At 47.9% G+C, this 26,463-nt stretch overlaps 4 protein-coding genes across 4 annotated transcripts; 1 reads left to right on the top strand and 3 right to left on the bottom strand.

The window, feature by feature from the left end:
• Nucleotides 1–8,157: 8,157 nt before the first annotated feature.
• On the bottom strand, nt 8,158–14,124 carry b4galt7 (xylosylprotein beta 1,4-galactosyltransferase, polypeptide 7 (galactosyltransferase I)). The gene is made up of 6 exons (XM_070963221.1): nt 13,451–14,124; nt 11,650–11,988; nt 10,984–11,209; nt 10,467–10,550; nt 10,277–10,381; nt 8,158–10,027 (listed from the first exon to the last, which is right to left on the bottom strand). Exons 1-6 carry the CDS (start codon nt 13,501–13,503, stop codon nt 9,872–9,874), a joined length of 963 nt encoding a protein of 320 aa, XP_070819322.1. The 5' UTR covers nt 13,504–14,124; the 3' UTR covers nt 8,158–9,871.
• A 979-nt stretch (nt 14,125–15,103) lies between these two features.
• Nucleotides 15,104–19,574, bottom strand: LOC139331627 (transmembrane emp24 domain-containing protein 9). Its single transcript, XM_070963222.1, has 5 exons — nt 19,409–19,574; nt 18,173–18,273; nt 17,946–18,071; nt 17,477–17,623; nt 15,104–17,105 (listed from the first exon to the last, which is right to left on the bottom strand). The coding sequence occupies exons 1-5, from the start codon at nt 19,554–19,556 to the stop codon at nt 16,956–16,958; spliced, it is 672 nt and encodes a 223-aa protein (XP_070819323.1). The 5' UTR covers nt 19,557–19,574; the 3' UTR covers nt 15,104–16,955.
• A 722-nt stretch (nt 19,575–20,296) lies between these two features.
• tmem216 (transmembrane protein 216) lies at nt 20,297–23,837 on the top strand. The gene is made up of 6 exons (XM_070962228.1): nt 20,297–20,306; nt 21,101–21,114; nt 21,245–21,338; nt 22,256–22,348; nt 23,261–23,462; nt 23,594–23,837. The coding sequence occupies exons 1-6, from the start codon at nt 20,297–20,299 to the stop codon at nt 23,607–23,609; spliced, it is 429 nt and encodes a 142-aa protein (XP_070818329.1). The 3' UTR covers nt 23,610–23,837.
• Nucleotides 21,960–26,214, bottom strand: LOC139331628 (transmembrane emp24 domain-containing protein 9-like). Its single transcript, XM_070963223.1, has 6 exons — nt 26,050–26,214; nt 25,202–25,302; nt 24,830–24,955; nt 24,552–24,698; nt 24,336–24,451; nt 21,960–23,632 (listed from the first exon to the last, which is right to left on the bottom strand). The coding sequence occupies exons 1-6, from the start codon at nt 26,195–26,197 to the stop codon at nt 23,629–23,631; spliced, it is 642 nt and encodes a 213-aa protein (XP_070819324.1). The 5' UTR covers nt 26,198–26,214; the 3' UTR covers nt 21,960–23,628.
• Between the last annotated feature and the right edge of the window lie 249 nt (nt 26,215–26,463).

The raw sequence follows: 26,463 nt of genomic DNA, 5'->3' as shown, positions 1-26,463 counted from the left end.
AGGTGTCATGAGGGGGGGCTGCTCAGGTGAGTCTGCTTGTGTGTGTGTGTGTGTGTGTGTGTGTGTGTGTGTGTGTGTGTGTGTGTGTGTGTGTGTTGGTGATAGACACTCCCTTTGGCTCCAGGTGTGTGTGTGTGTGTGTGTGTGTGTGTGTGTTGCTGAGGGACACTCATGCATTTCTTCTCATTTACACATCAGTGTGTGTGTTTCTGTGTGTGTGTTTCGGGGGTGTGAGTCCTCCTCTGTGCCCCTGGGCTCTTCCTGTAGCAGTGTATGTTTCCACCCCCCCAGCCTGGGGATTTTACAGGCTTTAACTGAGGCCATAACATCTCCCGAGTGAAGACAATTAGCTGCTAAACGCCTCCCTGCTCGTCGCTGTTTGTTTACCCGCCGTCCACCCGCCATGTCCACGGCGTGTTTGCTTTTTGTCCTCATCTGTGTTTGAGCGCCGGCGCGGAGGACGGAACGTCCGGAGAGTCGCAGAAGAAGAAGGACAGAAGAAAAACAAGTTTGTTGACGTAAAGAGACGAAGAGCTGAGGTTTCACTTCTTCTGTCGCCGCCTGCGCTGTACTCAGGCCTCCCAGAGACCGGACTCCTTTCTCTGCAGATCAGGATCCACAGCGGCTCGTCACGTTTCACCAAAGTCAGACGATGTTTATGAAAGAGAAGCACAAAGTCAGAAACTCGACATCCAAACACAGAGTGAATCCAGCTGCAGCGAACAGAAGTCACTCTGTGGTCGTTTTTTGTTTTTGTGTTGTTTCCATCCATGTTTACCTGCCAGCAGTCTTCTTCTGCTCCACCTTTATCTGTGATTGTGTTCACATTCTGACCAATAAGTGATCAATGCAGAGAGTCTCAGTCTCTGATGAACCGCTGGGGGACGGGAGGACGAGAGGACAAAGAGCTGCAGAGCACAAACCTTCTCCGAGCTTCACCGAACGCTCGACGCTCAGACGTCTGTAGACTTGTCTGTGATGATACCAGCCACATTTTGAATTGTTCACTTTTAGCACCGAGACGTGGACGCCATTTGCACGGTGCGCCGAGCGACGGCCGAGGTCGTGCCGAGACACATTGTCCATCAGTGTCCCCGTAAACACCCGCTGAGCCTCCTGCACCGCGTCCGGCTGCTGCGTACATGAATATATGAGGTGTTATTTTATAATGGAGTCATATTTTTGATTTGAGTCAAGAGGAGATGAAACCTGTCTGTCTCTGCAGAACTGTACTCTGAGCACACAGACCGCAGTGTTACTGCAGTGTTACTGCAGTGTTACTGCAATACAACTGGATCTGAAGTTGCAAATAAACTCGTGCACACAGTGAAAGTCACAGTGATGCATTTCAGAACCAGACCTCCATCATCACCAATGAATGCACCATCACACGTTACACAGTGAGGACTTCATGTCTCTCTTCATGTCTCTCTTTATGTCTGTCTGCTCACCTGTCTCAGAGTCTACAGGTGGAGAATAAAAACCCTCCAATCAGTTTGAAGTTTGAGTCCTTATTGTGAAAAAGAACATGAGAGAAGTGATTTCACATGAAAATGGAGGAAGTAAAGAAGGAAGATGCAGGAAGGAAAAAGGACAGAAACAGGAAGAAGGAAAGAAGAAACAGATTTCAAAAAGGAAGAGGGAAGGCAGGAAGAAAGGAAAAGAGGGAAAGAAGGAAGGAAGCACTGAAGGGCTTCCCATTAGGAAGGAAAGGAAAGAAAGAAGGATTAAAAGACATGGACTGAGGGGGAAGAAGTGAAGGAAAAAGGAGGAAGAACCAGAGGAAGAAAAGATCAAAAAAGTAAAGAAAAGAAGGAACGAAGGATAAAAGTCTCAGCAGAAACGTTCATGTGTGAGTTCAGTGACGTAGCCACTGCTCACAGGGTTAGCCGCTGCAGCTGGACAGCTAACCGCTAACGCGCTAGCTAGTCGGGCTACCGCTACTCACTCATAGCGTTCAGAGTTTCCGTTTTCTGTGACATTTGTTCACTCAGTGAACAGGAAACTTAAACCTAAATGAATAATTTCCTCGGAGCTCTTCTCGTCTGACTGTTATCGTTGTTTATGTTGTGATGTAAAGCGCCGGGTGAAATGCGGTTGGACGACATTCCCGCCGTAACAGACGCTCGCACACATTAAGACATCACAGCCGCCGTCGTCTGTCAGCTCCTCTCCGACGCCCCGCAGTCGACCGTCAGAAGCTGGAAGCTCATTGTGCTTCCTGTCACTTCCTGTCATCTGATCAAACGCTGATTGACGCCGCGCTTCTTCCTCTGACACCAACGCTCACGTCGGGATTCTTCACTGTAAACAAATGAAGGAAACTCAAGTGCAGCGATGACAGCGGCGACCTCTGAAGTAACATGCCGTCAGCGATGCAGTGACAACAGGTGTACTGCAGTGCTGGAAGAAGTACTCAGGTGTTTTAACTGAGGTAAAAGTAGTAATACCACAGTAGAAATACTCAGTTACAAGTACAAGAAGAAAAGTATTAGCATGAAAATCCACTCAAAGTAGAAAAAGTAACTGAAGGATCAAATAAACGTGTTTCTCTCAGCGGAGTTTTACTATAAAGCAGCAGGAAATGGAAGTACTAAAGTAGCTCAAAACTGTACTTAAGCGCAGTACTTGATTAAATGTACTTAGTTACTTTGCAGCACTGATGTATTGTTCAGAGCAGAGGAAACATCTGTCTGTCTGTCTGTCTGTCAGACGCTGGCGCTCATCCACCCGCAGACTGAAACCTGAACCCCTCAGAGACCAGATCGCGTCCCATACAGACCTCCTCACGCAGTCATTAGAGGCCATCATCAAGCAATCCCATCAGCCCCTGGGAGAGCTGTTTTTAACGAACGAGCTGGAAATATCAGGCTGTTCCACCTTAAACGTGCGGCTCCACCTTAAGAGCAGCAGTATGGAGGTTTGAATGTGAGCTGAAGCCTCCACCTGTGATTACTGAAAATAAAACCAGAGCGCACTCGATGGTGCGAACGTCTCAGAAACTGTCAAACCAGTCAGACCTACTGGTCTGTGAGTTTTCCTCCTAAAATTCTGACAGCGTTTAGGCCTCAGCTGCGATGTTCCCACAGTATTAAAATATGAGATCTTTTCTGATAAAAGTCTCTTTTTCTTGTGAACAAACACTGAATTTTCCCACATTTTTTGTACACGATGAAGTTTCCCATCAATGAAAATGACAGCTTCATTATTAGGAAACATTTTTCTCCTGCTGACTCTTTTCTCTTTTCGCTCTTTGCTGTGTAAGTGCAGAGCTACAGCTGACAGATTAATGAGTGAAACTAAAAACTCTTTTCAGTCTCTAATTGTGGAAATTCTTGTAAATCAAAGCTGAAATGTAAACGGGGACTCCCTCGAATCCCCTCGAGGACCCCGGGGAGTCTCCAGACCTCCGTTTGAGAATCGCCCAGGCTGTCACTCCGGAGGCCTGCAGGCGACTCCTCAACGCTAATTTATGTGTTTCTGTGGAGGACAAATTGCTGCAGGAGGTGCATCATTAACTAAAGTGCATTTCACAGCGACGTGTTTTCACCTGCAGCACAGCTATGACAAAAATGTCATAACTCAGCGCTGGGCTGGGGGGGGGGGGGGGGGGGGAGAGAGAGAGAGAAAGAGGGAGGAGAGAGAGGGGAGAAGAGAAGGGAAGGGAGTGAGGAGGGGGAAGAGAGAGTGGAGGGGGGAGAGATAGAGAGAGAGAGGGGAGAGAGAGACGGTGGAGGGGGGAGAGAAAAAGGGGGAGGGGGGGTTAATGAGTGCCACACATGAAACAGACACTAAACAGGCTCTCATCTGCTCATAAACACACATTAATGCAGGTAACACACACACACACACACACACACACACACACACACACACACACACACACACACACACACACACACACGAAGGTGTTTGTTGCTCTCGTGTCTTTTCTTCTGGATCTCTCTGATCGATCCAGAATCGTCTCACCGATCAATAACTGATACCTGTCGTATCTTCTGTATTTCCTGGTTCTCACAAACATGGTGTTTTACATCATGGCTGCACACACACGTGTTCTGCTCACACCTTCATCACCTGCTGACAGCAGCCTGCGTCTCCTCATCTCCTCGTCTCCTCATCCAGGTCACGGAGACAAACGCTGGTAAAGACATAATTAACTGCGGACGCTCTGAGGACTCTTCACCATCTGGATGAAAGAGAAACACTTCAACCTTTTCCAGAGTTTGAAAACAGCAGCGAGCGTCTCTGAACGACCTTCATTGGCTAATTAACGAGGAGCTGCTGGGTACCATGGTTACCTATGTGACCTGAAGGCCTGCTGCTACACTGTGGACTGGACAGCTGTAAGACATTTCTGTCCCCTTCACAGAGACTTTCCTCTGTCACTACATCCACCTCAGAGACACAGTATCTGTACTTCATCACATCACGTCTGACTCTGTGTGATGGCAGACGGTCTCCTGCAGTCTGACGGGGTTCATCAGGACAGCAGCACGTCTCAGACTGAAAGGTGGAGCGCTCCAGAAACACCTGTTTGATCATTCCACAGGTGAACAGGCTGATTGGTAACAGGTGAGAGGATCATGATTGGCTATGAAAGGGCCGTCCTGGAAAGAGGATGGAGTGAGGTTCACCACTTTGTGAACACATGAAGGATGAAGGAGATGAACACATGAAGCTGCTGTCAGTGAACAGTTTGATTATTGATGATTGATTCTGTTATTGATGTTTCACAGAGTCCAGACTTTTAGGATCAGGTTGTTTTATTGATTCTGTGACGTTTGCTTCACAGCGATGCTGCTCAGAACTCGTTAACATCTGACAGTGAACTCACTGTCGACCGGCGGCGCGTTATTCTCACCCTGATGACGCTAATGCAAACAACAAATTCATGTTGAAATCAGCAGGAGAGTGCTAGCTGTTAGCAGCCGCTGGGCAGGAGAGTCACGCGGTGTGTTCAGATAGCTGAGCTAACAGCTAATGCAGCTAACAGAGCTAACAGCAAACTGAGCTAAAAGCGCCTACAGCTAATGGAGCTAACAGAGCTAACAGAGCTAACAGAGCTAACAGCGCTTACAGCTAATGGAGCTAACAGAGCTAACAGCAAACTGAGCTAACAGCACTTACAGCTAATGGAGCTAACAGAGCTAACAGCTAATAGAGCTAATAGCTAATGGAGCTAACAGAGCTAACAGCTAACAGAGCTAAACACAGCAGTTTTTCCCTTCAGAGAAACTTTGAACACAACAAGCTCACAGTACAGGAAGCAGTTTGGAGGTAAAAGTACTTTGAATGAATATTACTCTTTACATCAGCGCTTATATTTTACTAAACTTCTGTCAGAAATTAAAGTAACCACATAAATTCACTTCACTTGTGTACTAAAGTACACTGCTGAAGTACTTTGAATACACCGTGTGTACAGCTGGTACAAAGAGCTTCACATAAACTGACTAATAAATATATGAAGACACTGAAGTAAACAAACAACATGTTGATTTTAAGATGTTTACATTCACTTCAGGCGAAAAACTTAAACTGCAGCAGTTTCAGGACGATACTGGTCGTGGATACTGTGTGTATATTTGTACTGCTTTCCATGTAGTTTTGAGCTAAATTGCTCCTGGACAGTTTCTGTTTATCTGTACTTTGACTTCGTGTCTCTGGATTGATAAAGAACGATCTGATGTCAGTAAATGAGTATTTAAATGTGTTTCAGTCATTCAGTTTCAGTGTATTTTCAGTGTATTTCTAACAAACTCCATCAGTTGGTGAAGGCAGGCAGACTCTATAATTAGAAGCTGATAAAATGCGAAACACTTTCCAGGAAACTTTTAGGGAACGATGAAGACGCTGCAGCGTCTGAGCAATTCAGCGTTAATGAATATTTTCTTTTCTTTCCTTTTTGTTTTTCTGCACATGTCAAATTAGTCTGAGTCTGTTTCCTTCCACCTCTGCTGCTGTGAAAAGTCCATTAACATCAGCTCTGCTGGCGCCGCACAGAGCGCGTGGATGCTCATTACAAACAGCACAGCGCCCTCCAGTGGCCATGCACGCACACACACACACACACACACACACACACACACACACACACACACACACACACACACACACACACACAGTCTGCCGAGCTGTGCTGCAACAAGAGCGCAGTACCACAGTGTACAAATACTGCGTTCCAGTCAGAATCTGAGTGTAAGACGTTTATGTTTGGTTGTGGTTTAATGATTTTAAGCGTCAGGTGAAGCAGAGGAGGCTCTCCCTCTGAGATGTGGTGCAGCAGAAGAAGAAGAATAAAAGAAATAAAACGATGAAATACTGAAATTCACTAAAGCAAAGTTTCTTTGAGTTTGATGGAAGCGTCCGGCAGTTTGGAGCTGGAGCTGACTGACGAGCTCCACGTGCACCAAATTCAAGCTTCTGTCTGCTTTTATTATGACAGCCATACTGTCCTTCCTATAGACGCCATACAGTCCGCCTGTGTGTGTGTGTGCGTGTGTGTGTGTGTGTGTGTGTGTGCGCGCGTGTCTGTCAGGTTTGGTTCAGAAGCTTCCAGCAGCAGCAGTGAAGCAGCCAATCAGAGTGTGACAGACGAGTGAGAGTCCGACCATCTGTAGGTGGACTGATGCCGACACAGCGACAGACACACACACACACACACACACACACACACACACACACACACACACACACACACACACACACACACACACACACACACAACACTCATAATACAAAACACACACACTTCATTGACAAAGCTCGTGTGTGTGTTGTCAGTAAAAGTACTCCTCATACTGCAGTAAAGTGTCCTGTCAGTGTTTCTGTCTGTGGATTCATGTTCCTGTGCATTCATGTGTTCATTCATGTTCCTGTGCGTTCATGTGTTCATTCATGTGTTCATTCATGTTCCTGTGCATTCATGTGTTCATTCATGTTCCTGCTGTAGATGTTTCAGCTCATTGAACGTCTTTATCTCCTGTTGCTGCTTTAATCTTCATCGATGCTTCAGATTCTAAGATCATCACACGTCTGCAGCTGAGTGAAGTCTGTGAGCTCAAAGACATGAAGTCAGAAAGTCTGTCCACAGAGGACAGCTGAGAGTCCCTGACGCTCCTCAGCTGATCTTCAGCTCTTCTCTCTGGTGTGAGGGAACATTAGAGCGACACTCACAGATGAAGTCGTCTGGATTTCTTCAGACAAACTGAGAGCACACGTCAGATCAGACTGAATATTCCTGCGTGAGACGCAGCAGACGAGACGTTTGGGGGTGCGTTCGCTGCTCTGGTCCCTCAATGTTTTATTAGACATGCAGCGAATGTGATCCCTTCAGTTTATCTTTTATTTTTTGCTAATTGCTGCATAATAGAAGCATAATCCCCCACATTCATTAACACGGGCTGAAAATGAAGTGTGGGCGCCACATCTGCTGCTGCCCCCGCCGGCTCGTCCTTATTATTTTACTATTTCCATTATCTTATATCACTGCTGAGAAAACGCTTTATAATCACCGAGCAGGGAATTCAGGAATTAGCACAAAGCTGCGGCGCAGGAGTGCCGCCGCCACCGCCGTCTATTTGTGGAGGCAGAGAGGTGTTTTTTTCCTCACAGTCACCTCCAAGAAAAGGTGAAAATTGCACCCAGGAGGGTGGAGGAGGTGGAGGAGGGCGGAGGAGGGTTCACCCAGCCTCTTTGTCTCTGTCGCCGTCTCTGGCTTCTACCCAAAAAACCACAACTGCACCAGGAGAGCTGGATCTGACGGAGACTACCTGACCCCCCCGAGCTCAGCCGGAGTCTGAAGCAGGTGTGACAGGTGGATTCAGGACTGCGCTCCTCTGATGGCAGCAGAGTCCTGAATGTCAGCTGGACTCTGAGTCTTCGTCTGTCTGTCTGTCCAGAGACTGTGGACGATGAAGACGAAGGCCTGCTGTTTGAAGCTGCTAGCGGCGCCGCTAACCTCTGACCTCTGATCACTCCAACTTCAGTCCACCTGTGTTTACCTGCAGCTCAGTCACATCGGAAACACCTGAACAGGAAGTGAGAGTATACAGTGCTGTATGACACACGCACGCACGCACGCACGCACGCACGCACGCACGCACGCACGCACGCACGCACGCAGTAAATAAAGAGAGAAGCTGGACATGTTTTGTAGACTCTGGTTTATATAAATACTGGATGTTGTACAAACACACGGTACCGTTGTCACTTTGATATGGAGGCGCTCTGAAACCCCACAGCGCCCCCCAGAGGCCCACCACAACATAACAGCAGAGAAGAAGAAAAGTAAAACTGACAGAGGCGTCAGTGAGGTCGGACTCATCCTGCAGGTCGTCTCAGCGTCTCCTGAACGCTCGTTAAGTTAAATTACTCACATCTGAAACACGAAGTTCGTTGTGACGTCTGCGTCGACTCGAAACATGAGTGACCTGATGAGAACCAGCAACGTCTTCAGAGACGAGGACCGAGCACTTCTAAAGACCTTCTGTTCAGATGGCCTGTGGGCAGCCCGGGCCCTGCGTACCGCCTGCAGGTGTGAACGTACAGGTGTGGCTCCGCCTCTGAGCTCTCAGTGTGTGTCTGTCTACTGAGGACGCTCAGCGGAGAGGACAGCACTTTGTCTACAGCCTCCAGAAACATGATAAGGACTAACATTTCATTTAAAACACACGTTCAAGACATTTCTCAAATCTTGACTCTGAAACTCTTTGTCTTTAAAACCAGATCCAGATGCAGATCCAGATCCAGATCCAGATCCAGATGCAGATCCAGATCCAGATCCAGATTCAGATCCAGATCCAGATGCAGATCCAGGCAGCTCTGTAAAGTTCTCATCAGTTTTGGTTTTTATGTTTCGATCTCCAGCAGCATGACGATGTGCTCTGAGGTCCGATCACCTGATTTCCACCACACTGTAAAAAGTGAAGTGAGGCTCAAAGACACACCTGGCCTCTGCAGGTGTGAGCTCTGTGAGCAGCACTGAACCTCCAGCAGCTCCCAAACTAAAACAACTAAAGAGCTGAGAGGAACCAAAACTCTGCTACGATCAATCACATCAGATCAATCGACAGATAACTGATCACCAGCAGAGCGTCTGATCGGGTCACATGACCTTCATCAGCAGGTTCCCGCCTGTCGTCACACCTTCTTCCTCAGAGTGTCCAGAAGGCTCCCGCTGAGGGAGGTCATGTGATCATGACCGATCAGATCACAGACTGATCATGTGACTGAGGGACGAGCAGGACGCTTCGGTTCCTCCTCGGTCAGAAGCAGGTGGAACGGTCGAGCCCAGAGAGGCTGATGTCTGTGATCGATTGTTTTTCCTCCTTCAGGTGATCTGCTGCAGCTCAGCTCAGTACACAAACAACAACGATGTCCTGAAGACAAACGAGGGACAAGCTGTAAAAAATGAAGGTTCATACACTCAGAAGAAGAGTTTTGACCTCACTGTGGATGAAGCCGACCTCGCTCTGACCTCACAGCGTGCTCGGTGGATGTTCTCCACGCCTGTGGCGGGCTGTCATGGCACCCATCGCTCCATTGCTGCATTTGCACAATCCCACAGTAAAAAAAATAGACCCTGCAGTTTGCTTCCAGGTACCAGCCAATAGGAATCCATCACAGAGCTCAGGTGTGCTGTCACAGACCGCCTCCGTCCGCTCTGACAGATGGCTTCTTCAGGTGAGTTTAATGAACGGAGCGGTCAGAAAAATGGGAACAGGAAGTTGAACAGCAGTTTGACTTCGATGGTCAGCGCCGATCGATCCTCCTGCTCAGCTGAGAATCACTCAATCAGTGATCAATATGTCTGTCGGTACCATGAGCCTCCACTGAAGCGTCTGCCGGCACACAGAACCGACGGCGTCTATCCCAGAAGGCACCAGGGCGTCTGGCTCTGGTCACACTCTAGCTTGGTGTTGATGACGGTGCAGGGAGCGCCGCTGATGGTCAGCTCCTGCCTGGACTCCACCTGGTACCGCAGGTTAGACAGCCCCCCCTCCGGGTCCACCTTAAACTGCTCCTGCAGGGGGAGGGACGTTTTAACGCTCTGCCGAGCTTTAATCATACACCTGAGGTTCTCATCTGACAAACATTCATTTTCTGAGGACAGAAGGACAGATGGACGAGGGGACACTGAACTGCTGCTGTCCCTCCTCCACGGCCTCCTTTACATCACTTACATCTCAGGTAAAACTGAGCTCTGATCAGCTGCTACCTCAGCGTTTACCTGTGAGCCTTCGAAAGCTCAGGTGAGCATCAGGTGAGCTACCTGTTTCTGAGCGGCGACCCTCTTCTGGTCCCTCTTCCTCCAGGCGGGGTCGTGGATGTGGAGGAAGGTTTTGTATCCCGTGGTGATTCCGCTCGGCCTGAACAGCTGCAGAGACAAACGAGGACAGATCGATGGAACCGACGCTTCGTTTGAAGAAACTTTATTTAAAGGACACCTGTGAGACGCTTACCTGCAGCTCAGCTTTCCTCAGTCTTCTGTAGAACTCGTCGTCCTCTCGGCCCCAACCCCAGAACCGGTTGGACATCCCGTTACACTAAAAGAAGCAAAAACAAAAACAGGTTCTGCTCACTGACGTCTGCACAGACTGTCTCCACCTGCTGGACAGTTCCGATCATTACAGCTGTCTGTCTTCAGAGGACACATTCAGAACGTGGACGTTTCTGTTGGTTCTGCTCCTCCAGTGGCATTAAGACTGACAGGTGGGGCGACACCTGACCTCTCAGGTTAATGTCACAATGAGAAATGTGTGTGTGGTCCAGCGGCCCGTTCGCGGCCCCCCCTGGCCTCAGACGGCCCGTTCGCGGCCCCCCTGGCCTCAGACGGCCCGTTCGCGGCCCCCCTGGCCTCAGACGGCCCGTTCGCGGCCCCCCTGGCCTCAGACGGCCCGTTCGCGGCCCCCCTGGCCTCAGGCGGCCCGTTAGCCGCCCCCCTGGCCTCAGGTGGCCTCGGCGTGTGCCGGCTCGTACCATGCTGTACTGCTTCTTGGTGAGCAGCAGGATTCCGCCCACGTAGGTCTTGTAGTGGTACAGCGGGTGCAGCTCCGGCGAGGCCACGTGGAACGGGCCGTCGGCGGGGAAACCGTAGTCCAGAGCGTCGTTCAGAGGCAGCAGATCCACGTCGTGCATCGCCAGGTAGTCTGTGTCGTTCCCGCTCTCCAGGTGACCCACGTTGATCAGAGACGCTCGGTTAAACCTGAGAGAGACAGAAGAGACGCTCTGATCTCAGACCAGCTGAGTGTTGATTAACGTGATACGTTTATGTGAAGGAGGAGTTCATGTTCCTGCTGCAGCAGCCAAAGAGAGAGCACCGAGCAGTCAGCTGATCGATCAGCTGATCGCCAGCTGATCAGCCGTGTTTTGGTTGTACTGAAGGGCGGAGGCGGGAAGGACTCCGGCCATCAAGGACAGGAGGTGAAGCAGGTGGACCTAAATCAAAAGGCTCGCCAGCTGGAGGTGATGAATCAACACGTCAGTACGATGTGGTCATGTGACCTCTGACCATCCAATGAGAAGGGAACGCGTGGACAGCCCAGAGACACGACGCCTGTCTGTCGCTGCTGCAGCAGGATGAGAGTCTGTGCTGTCGTGATCAGAAAGGCGTGGTCAGACAAACCTGCTCAGGTGCTTGCTCACCTGTAGTGATCCACCTGGTTGATGATGAAGATCTTGTGCCGGATCTTCTTCTTGTTGAGGAACGTGTGCATGAAGGGAACGAACACCAGCAGCTCCTCGAAGCGCTCCCTGAAGGGGACGATGAGGGCCAGTTTGTGAGGGCCCCAGGAGGGGTCGTCCACGGGCACCTGAAGGTCGGCCGAGCAGGGCGGCGGCGGCGGCTGGGGGGGGCGTCGGTCTACACTGGCGGCGGCGGACACGTCGCCCGAACAGCTGAGCTGCAGCCAGAGCAGCGAGACGAGCAGCAGCACCATGCAGAGGCCGAACAGCTTGTAGACCGTACATTTACTGGAGAGGAACCTGAAACACACCACGCCACAAACAGGAAGTGACCACGGGATCGGACAGCGCCGGGGATTGTGGGTAACAATGTTTTTTTTTCATCTCTGCAGGAAAATCTGATCACTGTGATTTAATGAGAACAGATGAAAGCACTCCATCATCATCATCACCATCATCATCATCATCACCAACAGCAGTGTTCAAAGAAAGACACACACGCACGCACACGCGCGCGCGCACAGCTCGTAGTGCTGCAGTGATTGGTCGATTGACAGAACACTGATTGAAACATTAAAACACGCAGAGACGTCAGCGTCTGTCCCGCTTTGTGTCCGTCTTCTGATCAGTCTTCGCGGTTCGTCTGTGTCTCTGCGCTCACAGTTTTGGTTCTCTGTCTCCTCACAGAATGTCCTATTACTGTACGTCCCTTGAGACATTTATCCGGACAGACGAGACGAGCTCTGACATATCTGCGTCTGCCGGTGGAGACGGTGGGACATCATGGAAGGATGTTTTTCTGATAAACTGAAGGGACGTCAGGATTTCAGTCCTCTGAGACGTTCACTGATGCCTCGATGTCCGATCAGTCCAGAAAAATCAAACCTCAGAGAAAGACGTGAGCTGAGGACGAGCAGGCGAAGCGAACAGGACGAAGCTGCTGTCCTGACTGATGTCTCTCTGGGACGGCCGCTGCTGCCTCTGGTCACAGCAGCTAAATGCTGATTTGGTCTAAATCTGATTCAGAGCTGTATCGATTGTCTGCGTCACTTTGAGGACGCTCCTGTTGTTCTTCTCACTGGGTGAAGACACCAAACCTGTGACGGACGCTGCGAAGGACGTGAACGCAGCCCGAGACGACCTGCAGCCGTCTGAGGGTCAAAGCTTTGAAGACAAACCAGCCGAGAGCTTGTGAAGCTCATCTTCAGACGTCCAGAGAGGAAGACGACAGCTGAGGCTTCGTCCTCAGCTCGTACAAACTGAAGCGAGTCTGAGGCATCAAAAATCTGATTTTGCTGTTTTAAGGCTGAATTTTAAAAACTTAAAGTTCTCGTTTGACTGATTTTTTTATCCACAGGAAGAAGAAACTCATCAAACCAGTCTAGGATGAGTCTCAGGAGGACATCTGACGCCCTGTCTCACCGGTTAGTTCCTCTTCAGTGATTCCAGGTGTCCTGTGCATCATGAAGCTCTTGTTTCCATCAAACAGAAACATTCGTCAGGTATTTTGCATCTTTTCAGATTCACCTGCAGAGACTTTAAAGACCTCTGATGTCTCTGGATGAACTCACGTCTCCTCATGATGGACAACTTTGGACACCTGATTTCTTAAAGGGCTGAGAGACAGAGTTACTCACACTGTGTTTGTACTCTGTGTGTGTGTGTGTGTGTGTGTGTGTGTGTGTGTGTGAGAGAGAGAGAGAGAGAGAGAGTGAGCAGGTGAGCTCTGACTCACCTTTAAACAGCACACTCTCCGTCTTACCTTCTCTCCTCCTTGAAGTACAGGACGGGCTTCCTTCTCGATGAATACATCATCTTCACCGTCCTGCTTTCTGTCCGCTTCACTCAAAAACAAAGACTTCCGCTTCTTGAACGAGCAGGAAGACACGGTGAGGACTCGTGTTGTCTCTCAGAAAAACGCAGATGTCTCACTCCCGCGTTCTCTCTCCTCTGGAAGTGTCGCCGAGCCCAAACTGTCCTCCATGCTAACTCTCGGCTAACTCTTTGCTAACTCTTCGACCTCACGAACCGTGCGGCTCTTCCGCTTTACAGCTTGTTAACATTAAGCTCTAAAGTTAAAATCCATGTTTGAAACCGGTTTGTTCTGGCTCCATGTCTGTCTCTGTCTGTCTGTCTGTGTCTCTGTCCGTTAGCCGTCTGTCAGCCCCCCTCACATCTACGGCTACTGTACACGTAGCATGTAGCGGTTCACACGCACCGCCGCTCCGGGTCCAACATTTTCTGCTTTACTTTATTTTAATCTGCGACGCCGACTTTGACCGACTTTGACCGAGCGTTCCCGAGCGTCCGTTAACGTCCGAATCCAGACAAAAATGAAAAACGACACAAAAATCACCGACTGGCCAAATGTTTCATGATCATTTCATCCTGGAAAATATCAAACAGAAGCCGATTGTAACGATGTCCGACGTCTTTAGGAGTCCGACCGGGAACGGCGGCAGTTGGTAATAAAGGTTCCTAGAGTTTTTTTTTTACAGCAGCAGAGGAAAATCTGTCTCATCAGTTATTGTCCTCAGTAAAATGTTGAGCTGCTTGGACTTGATTTTGATCTTTTTTATGCTGCACTTCACATTTCATTTCATTCATTTATGACACCTCACCTCCGATTATCAGCTACTTCTCATAAAATCTGATGTCTTGTAGTTGGAAACAAAAACCCGGCAGCCTCTAAAGCAGTAAAAGAAGAGTTCAGTAAAGTATACACTAAAAGCTTTAATTTATTCTACACTAACTTTTACTAATGCAAGCACACTGATTCATCCCCAGCACGTCATATTGTTTGTGACTCATCTTATTGTTGGTATTTTATTCCTTTTTATTTGTGTCTGATTCTGTTTGCCTCATTGCTCCTGAAATATTTGAAACCTGGTTCACAAACAAAAAGCACTGTGACGTTTTATTGAGAAGTGCTGTATAAATAAAGTTTATTACTTTATTATCATTAAAGTAACAAATAAACAATGAAAGTCCATGTTCTGTTTTTAAACCTCCACGCTGCCTTAACTCTGGTCTGGGGGAGAAACACTGAAGCCATTCGTCATTTTGTGGCTTCAGTGAAACTAAATTCAAATAGATTCAGCCTAAAAACAGTCTTCATGGTTGTGAAATGACTCTGAATGTTTGCTGCCATCAGCAGAAACTCTGACACAAACTCTTCCTGTTATTTCTAATTGTACCTGATGAAGCTGATGTATTTGTGGGATTCTTGCAGTTTTGTGTGTCGTATCCTCTGAATGTACCACAGTACATGTAAGTACTGCAGTACTTCCACCACACACAAACCAAACAGATGACAAAGACAACGATCGTCTTTCTTGTCTCGTCTTCGGATGAAAACAAAACGTGAAATATTCCGTCAACACTTGTACTGTTGTTTCAGGAAGCAGGCGTGATTATACTTCTGTCAGTTTTCACTTTATTTCATTTGTTTGCAGTCACATTTCTGTTTGTTCCTCAAAATAAATCTACGTACAGCCTCTGAAAACTCCTCAAAGCGACTTTCCAAACCGGGTTTGGTGGAGAAACTTCACTCAGTCTTTAGACCAAATGTGACAAAACTTTATTTTGAGTGCAATTTCAGACAGATTTCACACGGACAGAATCTCCCGAAAACAACAGAAAGTCGAGCCCCTCGTCCGCCTCGAACAACTGATTTCAACTGTGAGCAGAGAAACGTCTCTGAAATCTACCAGCAACGCAAAGTCCAACACAAACTACCAGAGAGGAAGGAAGGAGGGGACATCTGCCGTCTTTGTCCAAAGCGTCTTTAAAACCTGACAGCTGATCACCATGATGGGGACATTTTGACGTGAATGTTTGTCTTCAGCAGATTCACGCAGAAATCAGGACAGACAACACGAGACGCTGCTCGGTCAAAGCAGAGACAAGTGACCGTGAGAGTGATGAAGACAGAGATCCGAACGGGGAGACGTCTCCGGGCGCTGGACTGGACACGAGCAGATAATCTGACAGGATTAAAGGACGCCTCAAGACCTGACGCTCCGGGAGCTAAAAGTCTCCTCTGGACGTTCAGGTTGTGTCTCTGAAGACTCAGCAGATTAAAAAACGTCTTAATGAAGCCAAAGATCAGAATGTTCTCTGAAAACCTCCACCAGCAGACCAACACCAAGCCACGATCAGACAACAGAAACATACATTCAGTTTGGACACAGTGGACACAGAAGTCACTCACACGCAGGACAAACAGGAAACGTCTCGTTTGGTTGAACGTCACACAAACTGATCGAGTTTTGATCGATCATTCGCCTGAAGATCAATCACCAAACTGCACTTCAGTGAGGCTGAGAGGGGTCACGTGACGAGGACACCTGCAGAGGGACAGCACAGCACCTGTGTCTGGACCCTCTGTGGTCCTCAAGCTCTGCAGGTGGAAGCTGAAACTGCTTTGTCCTCCTTAGTGTTCAGTCGCAGCAGCATCGCCTTCAGCAGGATTCAAAGCAGCGAGAAGCTGCTCAGACGTCACGAACGTGTCAAAATAAAAGCTCTGATGTTCTGACTTCCTGCTGAAAGCTGATGTGTGCGTGATGGACAGCAGTCCTGCGCCTCCTCTCAGCCTCCACATCGCGCAGAAACGAACACTATGGATGCAGTTCATCCCATGACCAGTGGGGGCAGTATTTCAGGACGTGCAGCAGGCTGAACACAAACGACGAAGGACAGTTTGGAGGAGTCTCACAAAGCCGCTCGCTGCTGTCAGATGAAAATATTCCTGCGAGATGTTTTAGGGGCAGAAAATGAGTAAAACTGTCATTTCACGTAAACTGAACCGTCATATCGTCACGCTCTGAACGTCATCTCTATCGGCCAGTAACACATCGAGCACTCATCACAGTGAGTAACAAGGAAGAAAAGGGGCTGATGGGTAAAAAGCACGTCAGATACAAAGAGTCCAGGGCGGGTTCACTGCAGACGGCAGTTCTGTGGTGTCGACAGGAGGAAGAAAGCCTGCATAATAAATAGAGATACGACATTTTCCCTGATAGTCTACTGCAAACGTGAGGGCTCGTTACAAACAGGGTGGTGAGGAAAACAACAACATTAATAATAACAATAATCTAAAGGTGTTGCATTCAAGCTGAATCGTGCAGCAGGATTTCTCTGCTTCCCGTCTCCTCAGCAGATTCTCCTCGGCGCCACCGCTCAGTACTGCATCTATCAGTAGAGACCAAACACACACACACTCACTCAGACACACACACGCACTCACACCCCCCCCCAAAGCAAAGTTACACCAGTTTCTTGGCCTCGAAGAAGCTCTTGAGGTGTCTCATCTGCCAGATGCCGATGGCCACCAGGATGAGGGTCTGGACGATGGACCACCAGAGGACTCGCTGGTTGGTGCTCTCGCTGGTCTGACGGAAACGCTCCTCACGGTACTGAGACAGAGGACAGACAGACAGACAGCGCAGGACACTCAACAGCTGTGGACATTTCACATTCAAACAACCACACTTCAGTGAGGAATCAAAGGTGTCATAAAGAAACAGCTGAGCTGGACTTTGCTTCGCACCTCTTGTCCTTTAACATTTAATGTTTGATCTAAAAAAACTTCAAACCACCTCTAACGTGTGTTTACGCTCGTCGTCCTGCTGGGACAGCGGCGTGTTTTTGACCCCTCACACTGAAATATTCTCAGAGGACTGACAAATGTGTGAGACACCAAACTGTTGAAGGTGTCTCCGTGTAGACGTCCTCCTGACAGGAAGCTGTGACTCTGGACCTGGACTGCTCTCAAACTCAGACTGACCCTCTGGTAGTTCTGCTCCTTCTGGATCTGGTCGACCTGCTCCACCAGCTGTCGGACTCTGAGCTGCAGCTCCGTCAGTTTGTCTTTGGCGGCGATCTCGGCGTAGTTGTTGGCGTGTTCGCCCACCTGAATATCCAGGTGAACCCTCTGAAAAGCAATTCAACAGGAAGCAATGAAGAAGCACCATCTTCATCATCCACAGCAGCAACATTACAGCACTGACAGACGCCATGATGAAAAACCTCCACCAGCAACACGTAAGCAGACAAAGACACGGCGACTTCAGGCAGACTGAGCTCAGAGAAAATATCTCAGTGAGTAAATAACCTGTGGTCATTGTACAAAAGCAAAGAAAGACAAAACGTCACTTTAAAGCCCCTGTGACTGTGTGTGTGTGTGTGTGTGTGTGTGTGTGTGTGTGTGTGTGTGTGTGTGTGTGTGTGTGTGTGTGTGTGTGCGTCCTCCTCACCAGCATGCCTCCGGCGAACAGGGAGAACTTGGACGAGTTGGAGTGCAAACAGATCTGATGCTCTCCAGGTGTGTGTGACGTGAAGGTGAATCGTCCCTCTGAGCCGTACTGCCGGGACAGAATCACCTGCAGGAGACACAGAGGACACACGAGCCAGTTCAGTCAGGGTGAAACGATGAGCGGAGGATGATGACGATGAAGAGTGCAGGACGCCTCTCTTTGCTCACCTTGTCATCAGGATCTTTGACCTCCACAAACATCCCCAGACCCTGAGTGGCCGGCAGGTACTCCTCCTTCTGCTTATCGTACAGCTGAGTCCGATAGTTACCTGCAGAGAGACGACGGCGGTTACACGTTTCATTCAGAGTACTGATCAGTCGTTAAGACGTGGGACAAAACAGGTCTGGTTCAAGGATCTGCTTTGAAGTGAAGTGCTCATAAATCTACTTCCTGGCTCCAGCTGAAGAGGAAGCTCACGGTGGCTGAGAGCGGTTCACACTCACAACTGTTAAAAAGCTTCAAAGAGTCGAGTCATATCCAGTGACAGAGGCTGCACCTGTCTGAGGTGAAGTTCTGCCTGAGTGTACGAAAGCAAACCTGCTGTCGTGTCACAGATCGTCAGAGACAAAAGACAAGTGGACATACGCACTGCTGTCCAACCACGACTGTCCAGAGAAAGTCTTCTTCCGCAGGCTCACAAACGCACATCTGATACATTCAGCAGATAACGATCTCAATTAAACGTTAATTCTATCACTGTGATCCTTTAGGTATGACCAAAGGTAAAAGGTGAGCTGGTCAGAGGTCAGAGGTGAGGAACCGTCATCACACGCACATCTGCTTCCTCTTCTTCTTCTCTTCCTTCATTTCTGCTCGGCGCAGATGAGCAGGCTCCACCGCAGATGTTTACAGAAGTAAAAGATACCACAGTCACTTCCTGTCAGCGTCACCTCTCTGAGTCACACAGGTGAGCTGTTCGAGGACAGTCAGGTATTCAAACAGCTTGCAGCTGCACCGTGAAACAGACTCAACACGTGAAACACTTGTTTTTGATATTTTGAAGTTTCTTTCATGACGGTTAAATGTTACGTAACTACTTTCTACTGCTCAGTTACTTCACATGAGTTTAACGCCGTGTTGGTGAAGCGTCCTTCCTGAGGTAGAAACGCGCCATGACGAACAATTCTGGTCATGTGCGATAACCAAGAATGTAGCTTCATAAATGCGACCACTGCTGTTGTACTATTAATATTTGACTTCACGCTGAGGAAATATTTAAATCCATACGATGGTTAAGTTGCTTCTGACTAAATCACCCCCTCGGCACTAAAGAGCCGTTTGTGTTCACCCTCCACGAACACCAAAGACAACTTGAGCTCAGTTAGCCGATTAGCTAACTAGCCAAAGTTGGTGAGCTAGCAGTTAGCATTAGCCGGTGACTTCCTGTCCCCGCAGACACTCACCGATAATCATCGTCTCGTCTGGGATTTCCTCAATGAAACATTTCTTCTCGGTCTCTCCGATGTGAAAGTACAGGGAGGAGACGACGCTGTAGAAAACGTTCAGAAGTAAAAGTGACAACACACACGACTGCATCCTGACAGACACCATCTTCCTGCCGGGAGAGACACGACTGAGCGTGCGCGGATCCAGCAATGCCACGTAAACCATTGATCGAGTCTGACCAATCAGAGCGCCGCTACAGGATGCTGGGTGTTGTAGTTCTTTTCGCGTTGGACCAATTCATTTGGATAAGATCGACTTGATCCCACGCCGGGGAAATTCTCTTGTTGCAACAGCAGAATAAAAGGAGATTTAGAAAATGCAGTAGACAGAGTACAAGCAGACGAAATATACTCAACTACACTAGTTTCTAGTTAATTGAATAAAAGTACAAGTATTTGTTATTTTGTACACTGTAAACTGATGTTAGACTTAGACTTTATTTATCCCAATTTGGGAAATTCCTTTGTTGCAGCAGCAGGTTAAACATACACATGAACATAAAACATATACAATAAAGAAGAATAAGGATGAGAATAAAACTAAGAGAAAAAGAATGTTCTCCAAAATATAAAAAATATAACTAAGCATGTAAACACGGAAGCGTGTGAAAGAGCATTTCTACACTGTGTTGGTACTTTTACTTAATCAAATAGTCTCAGTACCTCTTCCAGCACTGGTAGTAGTAGCAGTAGCGGTAGTAGAAGTAATAGTGGTAGTAGTACTCGTAGCAGTACTAGTAGTAGTATCATACACAGCCTGTAGGGGGCAGAAAGTCATACCCGCTCCATTTTACCCAACACGAAGAAGGCGCACTTCCGCCCAAGCTGTTTCCATGGCAATCAGACATGGCGCCTGGTAAGTCACACATTTTTGTAGAAAATAAAACATTTAGACATATAACCACAGTTAAAGGTTGAAGTATTTGCCTGTGTGGCGGTTCACAGTGAACCGTGTGACAGAAAGAGCGGGAAAGAAAAGGTTCGGGTGTGAGGTCGGGACCTCCGTTAGCATCCTTTAGCTAATGCTAGCTCGTAATCCAGGCAGCGTTTTCTATTTAACATCATAACGTTACAGAAAAACGGCGATTAAACTCTCAGAAGGTCACAAGAGATTCATGTCAGAGGGTTATTCTTGTCAGACAGGTTAATTAAAACCTCGTTTGATTATCATGGTTCACCGAAGATTTAACCAGATAATAAACTGGCGCTGGCAGAAATAAGCTAACTAACTTACCAACAACGCTGTCGTATAGCACGATACTGACTTGACTACCTCTATGATCTCTGATCAGTGCTGGAATGTAACCAAGTACATTTAGTACAATTCCGGAGTACTTGTACTTTACTTGTATATTTCAATTTCATGCCTTTTTGTACTTTTTTGAAGTCATTTTACTGCGCCGCCCTCGTGTTGCTGCTTAGCATCACGGTGATAAACTACAGCAAGTTTAACACTATAAAGTCAAACTCTGAAACTAATAATTAGTAATACGAAATATCTGGTTTAAGGCCACCATATACAATTATTCATTTCAGAAAAAAACTACTCTCAATATTGCTGTTAGTATTGCGGAATCAACCTGTTGTTACTTCATTTTCAGCTTTGATACTTTGGGCACTAACAGCTGTATTTTTCCTTTTTGCCTGCAGGGAGTCAGCCAATCGTATCCTTCACGTGAAAGTGATGCAGAGCTGCAGCACACAGCTGGTCTGAATCTGTGTGTGTGTGTGTGTGTGTGTGTGTGTGTGTGTGTGTGATGTGCTCCTCTGTTGTCCTTGACTCGTCCTCCTCAGCTTTCGTCCACTCCTCTGCAGGTCCTCCTCTACCTGAACAGCTGGTACTTTGCTGCCTTCTACCTGGCAGAGATCCTGATATTCATCTATAAAGGTGTGAAAGAAGCTTGACTACCTCCACAGTCTGCACGGCAGCATCAGTCACAGATGAGGCTTTCTCTGAGCTTCAGTTCATTGCTCAGTCAGTACACTGCCTCCTGCTGGACGAACCTCGATATTACAATTGTCATGAAGCAAAACCTCAGCTTGATGAGCTCAAAATATTATGAATATTTTTACAATAATTAAATCAAGTAATCCTCATTATACCACTAATACTGCAAATGTCCATCACTTCTCAGAGATTTTGTCTGCAGCGTCTGAAATCTCTCACCTGATGTTGCTGAAATCAGATTGGTTACTGATGTGTGTGGGAAATGTTTGTCTCCTATATTTGTCTTTGAAAGCAGCATCAGGGTTGAGATCATGTGTTTTCTTTGCAGTTAATACTAATTCTTCATTGTGCGGTGTGGTTTGGGTTCTTTTTCCACTCAGCCGATGCCCATAACTCCACTGTCTGTCTTTATCTTTGGTTTTACATTGACTCTCTTCAGTTTCCGGGTCACTGGAAATCCCTGTTTTTCACCAGGTTGAAGCTCTTGTTGGTTGCTGTTAAATTAACAAACGTTCTGTATGAACACTGATCTCTGTGACAAACTCAGGACTGAGGCATCAGGAAAGATTTCAGTTTTTATTCATTAAAGTCAACCAACCAGAGGCACAAGCTAGAAAACAAAGTGCATGTCATGTAATCAGATTACATTCTAGAAACCTCAGGCACGAGACACAGTGAAGCGCAGGCAGCTTTAAAGACTAAAGATGTCATCATAAAATACAAAACGGCTGCCATGCGCGTCAAAGAACCTTCCTTTAAAATGTCTTTGAAATTACAGGCAGCTGAAGGAAGGAGGTCAAAGGTCATAGTGTTGGCGTCACGTTTAAACCTTTCCCCCTGCTCTGTTTGTCGTGCAGGGATTTTACTGCCCTACCCGTCAGATAATCTGGTTCTGGACGTGGTGCTGCTGCTGCTCTTCCTCGGTCTGGAGACTCTCAGGATCTTTTACGGTGAGACGCCAGGACACACGCATCATCTACAGGGTCCATTCTGTCAGAGGCCACTTCCTGTTTGCTGCCATCATGTGGACATCGTTCATGGAGAGCGTTTTATCCACCGGCAGCAGCGTCTGTGCTTTCACTTTAAGGACTATTTCTAAGAACAAATGACATCAGTGCTTGAAGTTCCAGTTTTCTGTCCACTTAAATTTCGTGCTGTGCTTTCTAATAACGGTCAGCGCTCGTGACGAACCGTCGTCACTGTGCAGTAAAGTCGTAGCAAAAGTAGTTTTGTTTAGTCAGAGAGCTGCGAGGTCGCTGCTGCTGACTCAACACAATGACGACAGAAGTGCTCGTGTAGCTGATGAAGAAGGCTTGTGGTCATTGGCTGTAGTTGGGTGGAGTTGGCTGTAGTTGGGTGGAGTTTAACAGTGAAGCGCTGAACGATCTCAGGTCTTTGTGGACTGAAGGCGCTGAGACGTGAATCCTGAGACGTCTTGTGATCGAGCTGAAACAAAGCGAATGTGTTTTCTTTTCTGTCTGAACAGCTGAAAATGATCAGGATCTGTTAGCTGTCCACATGTGGAGGAAACTGTGTGTCTCTGTCCACACTGCACGGTGGGACAGACTGTCCTCTGCTGAGCTGTGAGGCGACAGAGTTTTCACTTCACTGTCACACAGGCGTCACTGCTGCGAGTGAAAACAGAGACAAACAGAAATCTAAACGTCTTTCTATTGGACGTTGGACACCTGGAGCAGCGGACGCAGACTGTTGGACTCTCGGGTGTTCAGAGTGGACAGACGGTCACACTCGGTGTAACGGTGTTCTTACTGTGGGAGCAGCAGCTTCTCCTGAAGGGCTGCGGTCATGTGACCTCAGCGCTGACCTCATCGATGACCTCACTGCGCTGTGTGTTTCCTCAGGCTGGAAGGGGAACCTGTGCGAGCGTTCGCTGGCCTCCTGCGTGTCGCTCTTCATCCTGTTTCCCTGCGCCGCGCTGGCTGTTTACTACCTGCTGCTGCAGACCTTCGTCCTGCGGCTGGAGGTCATCCTCAGCGCCGTGCTGCTCTGCTTCTACAGCCTGGAGCTCCTGCTCGGACTCCTCTCCGTATCCGCCTTCTCCAGGTGACCAATCCTGCGCGTCCTGGTCCCGACCGTCTCGTGTGGGGGTTCTCCGTTCAATAAAAATCATTCATTCTGTTTCCACATCTGGAAAAACACAAGTTCTACTGTCTTTTTTTCTGTTTTTCTTGCAGGTCCAAAGCGTACTGAAGCAGGAACGTCTGCGGCTTCACCTGAAACAGAGCAGCAGCAACACGGGATGTAAAATGTTGATTTCTTCACGCTGTAAATAAAACATTGTTTATTTTCATAATATGAAGTAAATCTGTTTGTTACTGAACGTTTTATTCTGTTGGTTTTATGCAAACTGTAAAATTGTACCAATGCTGACATCACGGTCTGTTTGGGATTTTCTTTTTTGAAAAAAGTTCTGTAAATAAGAGCTGAAGTTTTCTTTAATGGCTCAGCATCAGAAATATAATGTCCACCTCCAAACAACACTTTATGGAAAAGATCCTCTGCTGAACTTTGGGTGCACAGAGTCACAGAAAGCCTCAGAAGGTGTTAAAAAGTCTGATTTGATTGACAGAGTATTGAATGTTGTCTCTGTGCTGTCAGAAACATTAATCATCAAGTGTTTCTGTTTGTGACTGCAGGCTGAAGCTCACCGTCTCATAATGGAGCTGATATTTTATCAAAAACTTCATCTAATCATTTCACTCAGTGGATTCATCCACTCATCTGTCTTCAGGCAGACATTTAATTATTAGAAATAATTTAAAAATAAATCATTTTAGCCTGAATGGTTCCTTTAAATTAACCCTGTGACCCTGCAGAGACGCAGCAGAAGCAGTTTGTGAAGGTTAATTATCTGCAGGACGATCGGCTGCCTGACTGATCAGTCCTCAGTTTGGGATGTTTGGATGGACGTGTTACCAGGACTTGGTGCTCCAGGTGACGATGGCGACCACGTAGAGCGAGCGGACGACGGGCCACCAGAAGATCCACATGTTGGTGTTATGGTCCACCTCTCGGAAATCTTTGTCTCTGAGCTGTGAACCGAACAGGAAGCAGAACTTCAGGCAGACGTCCGGCATTTCTGTTACAACCTGACACACACACGCACACACACACGCACACACACACACTGACCCGCTGGTACGCCTGCTGTCTCTGGATCTGCCACACCTGCTCGCTCAGCTGGCGGACCCTCAGCTGCAGCTCCGTCAGCTTGTCTGTGGCAGCGATCTCGGTGTAGTTGTTGGTCTGTTCGCCCACTCTGATGTTCAGGTGAACCGTCTGCAGCGACACGCCAGAACACGTCAGGCAGGACGTTTATCCTTCAGCCGAAGGTTTACAGCAAGACATTTGACAGAAGCACAAAAGCACAACTGAGGAGGACCAACGTGGACAGAAATCCGTCTTCTCACCCGCATTCCTCCGGCAGACGGGGGGCGCTGTGAGGAGCCTGGCTGCAGGCAGATTTGGTGTCTTCCTGCTTTGCGTGTTGTGAATCTGAACGTCCCCTTTGAGCCGAACAGCTGAGACAGAGCCAGCTGCAGGGAGCAGAGGGACAGACTGAGAGGACAGCAGACAGGAGACACAGCAGAGTCCAGCTGAAGTAACAGCGATGGCCGCTCAGTTACCGGATTAACGTGAGATTAATTAACTTAAACTAATCTGACGTTTAAAAATCTTTTCTCCCAGCTCGGGTTTCAGGTGTGAAAAACGTTGGTTTAGTGTGGACGATCGGCCAATCGGCTCGCCCGAACTGAACAGATCACCTGTGATCTGGGACAAACCTTGTCATCTGGATCTCTGGCCTCAACAAACATCCCGAGGTCCCGGCTGGCCGGCAGGTTGTCGGCCCTCTGTTCATCATACAGGTGAGTCTGAAAGTTACCTGCAGAGAGAGAGAGAGAGACCAAAACAGGAGGACGAGTCCAACACATCACTTCCTGTCCTCACTGGATCCAGATCAAGGTTTTTCAGGCATGTCTGTCTCTACGTGGACGCGCGTTTACAGTTCTACTCACGCAGGGAGGGATCCACTCCCAGACACGCACGCACGCACGCACGCACGCGCACACACACACACACACACACACACACACACACACACACACACACACACACACACACTGGAATAATGTAGATTATATCATATTAGCATCACTTTTATGTTGCAGCTGGTAAATGCGGAGCTAACTGCACTCATTTCAAATCCTGCCCGGTAGCTTCTGGATTTCTCTCTGGGGATCAATGAAGTTTATTTAACTGGGACACTCACAGTACTAAACACTACTGTGAATGTACTTGAGTACACGAGGCTACTACCAATCTGCAGTACCTCCAGATCCTGAATCTTGATAAGTATGTACAAGTACATCATTTTTTTGTTTGTAGATTATATTTTGTGATCTAAATCTGCAAAGTATAACATCTCTCTGCATAAATGTCTATAAATACATTCATGCATACACAAATACTGTGTAAGTTACACACGCAGTACACATGAAGTAAAAGTATCTGTTGTTTTACTGCTGTAGTAACGCGGAAGTCACGTTAGCTGGTTAGCTAGTTAGCTAAAGTTAACGTCGTTAGCTGAAGCTGTGTGCTAACAGGAAGCGTTGTCCCGTGACAGACTCACCGATAAGCATCGTGTCGTCCGGGATGTCCTCTATGAAACATCTTTTCTCGGTCTCTCCGAGGTGAAAGTACAAAGAAGAGACGAAGGTACAGAAAACGTTCAGAAGTAAAACTGTCACCAAACTCATCTGTGTCCAAACAGGCGCCATCTTCCCGCTGCGACTGCGCCTGCGCGGAGCCACAGCCCGCTGGGTGTTGTAGTTCCTACAGCGCCGATAGTTCAGAGTTCAGGGACATCCAGATGTTTCTCCTGGTCCAAACAGAAACAATGAATGATGCGACTTCAGGACAGATACCTGCGTGTTGACCTGGAAAACAAACTGGAGTGGACAAACAACACAGATGTCCTCTGCAGGAGGGCCAAAGTCATCTGCACCTGCTAGAAGACTGAAGTCCTTTGGAGTGTGTAGGACAC

The sequence above is a fragment of the Chaetodon trifascialis genome, chromosome 5, assembly GCF_039877785.1.
Source record: "Chaetodon trifascialis isolate fChaTrf1 chromosome 5, fChaTrf1.hap1, whole genome shotgun sequence".
Classification (NCBI taxonomy): Eukaryota; Metazoa; Chordata; class Actinopteri; order Chaetodontiformes; family Chaetodontidae; genus Chaetodon; species Chaetodon trifascialis.
Note: the sequence above shows the minus strand (reverse complement) of the source record. Positions and strands in the feature narration are given on the sequence as shown.

Excerpts from the sequence above, each read along its gene's own strand:
- b4galt7 (XM_070963221.1), bottom strand. The coding sequence starts at position 13,503 with ATGATGTATTCATCGAGAAGGAAGCCCGTCCTGTACTTCAAGGAGGAG. Across the intron at positions 10,551-10,983 it reads CCAAGAAGCAGTACAGCATG|TGTAACGGGATGTCCAACCG; the intron begins GTACGAGCCGGC and ends TGCTTCTTTTAG. Across the intron at positions 10,382-10,466 it reads TGAGGAAAGCTGAGCTGCAG|CTGTTCAGGCCGAGCGGAAT; the intron begins GTAAGCGTCTCA and ends TTGTCTCTGCAG.
- LOC139331627 (XM_070963222.1), bottom strand. The coding sequence starts at position 19,556 with ATGGTGTCTGTCAGGATGCAGTCGTGTGTGTTGTCACTTTTACTTCTG. Across the intron at positions 18,274-19,408 it reads AGACGAGACGATGATTATCG|GTAACTATCGGACTCAGCTG; the intron begins GTGAGTGTCTGC and ends GTCTCTCTGCAG. Across the intron at positions 17,624-17,945 it reads TGTTCGCCGGAGGCATGCTG|AGGGTTCACCTGGATATTCA; the intron begins GTGAGGAGGACG and ends ATTGCTTTTCAG.
- tmem216 (XM_070962228.1), top strand. Across the intron at positions 21,339-22,255 it reads CCTGATATTCATCTATAAAG|GGATTTTACTGCCCTACCCG; the intron begins GTGTGAAAGAAG and ends TTTGTCGTGCAG. Across the intron at positions 22,349-23,260 it reads GACTCTCAGGATCTTTTACG|GCTGGAAGGGGAACCTGTGC; the intron begins GTGAGACGCCAG and ends GTGTTTCCTCAG.
- LOC139331628 (XM_070963223.1), bottom strand. The coding sequence starts at position 26,197 with ATGGCGCCTGTTTGGACACAGATGAGTTTGGTGACAGTTTTACTTCTG. Across the intron at positions 25,303-26,049 it reads GGACGACACGATGCTTATCG|GTAACTTTCAGACTCACCTG; the intron begins GTGAGTCTGTCA and ends CTCTCTCTGCAG. Across the intron at positions 24,956-25,201 it reads CCAGAGATCCAGATGACAAG|CTGGCTCTGTCTCAGCTGTT; the intron begins GTTTGTCCCAGA and ends TGCTCCCTGCAG.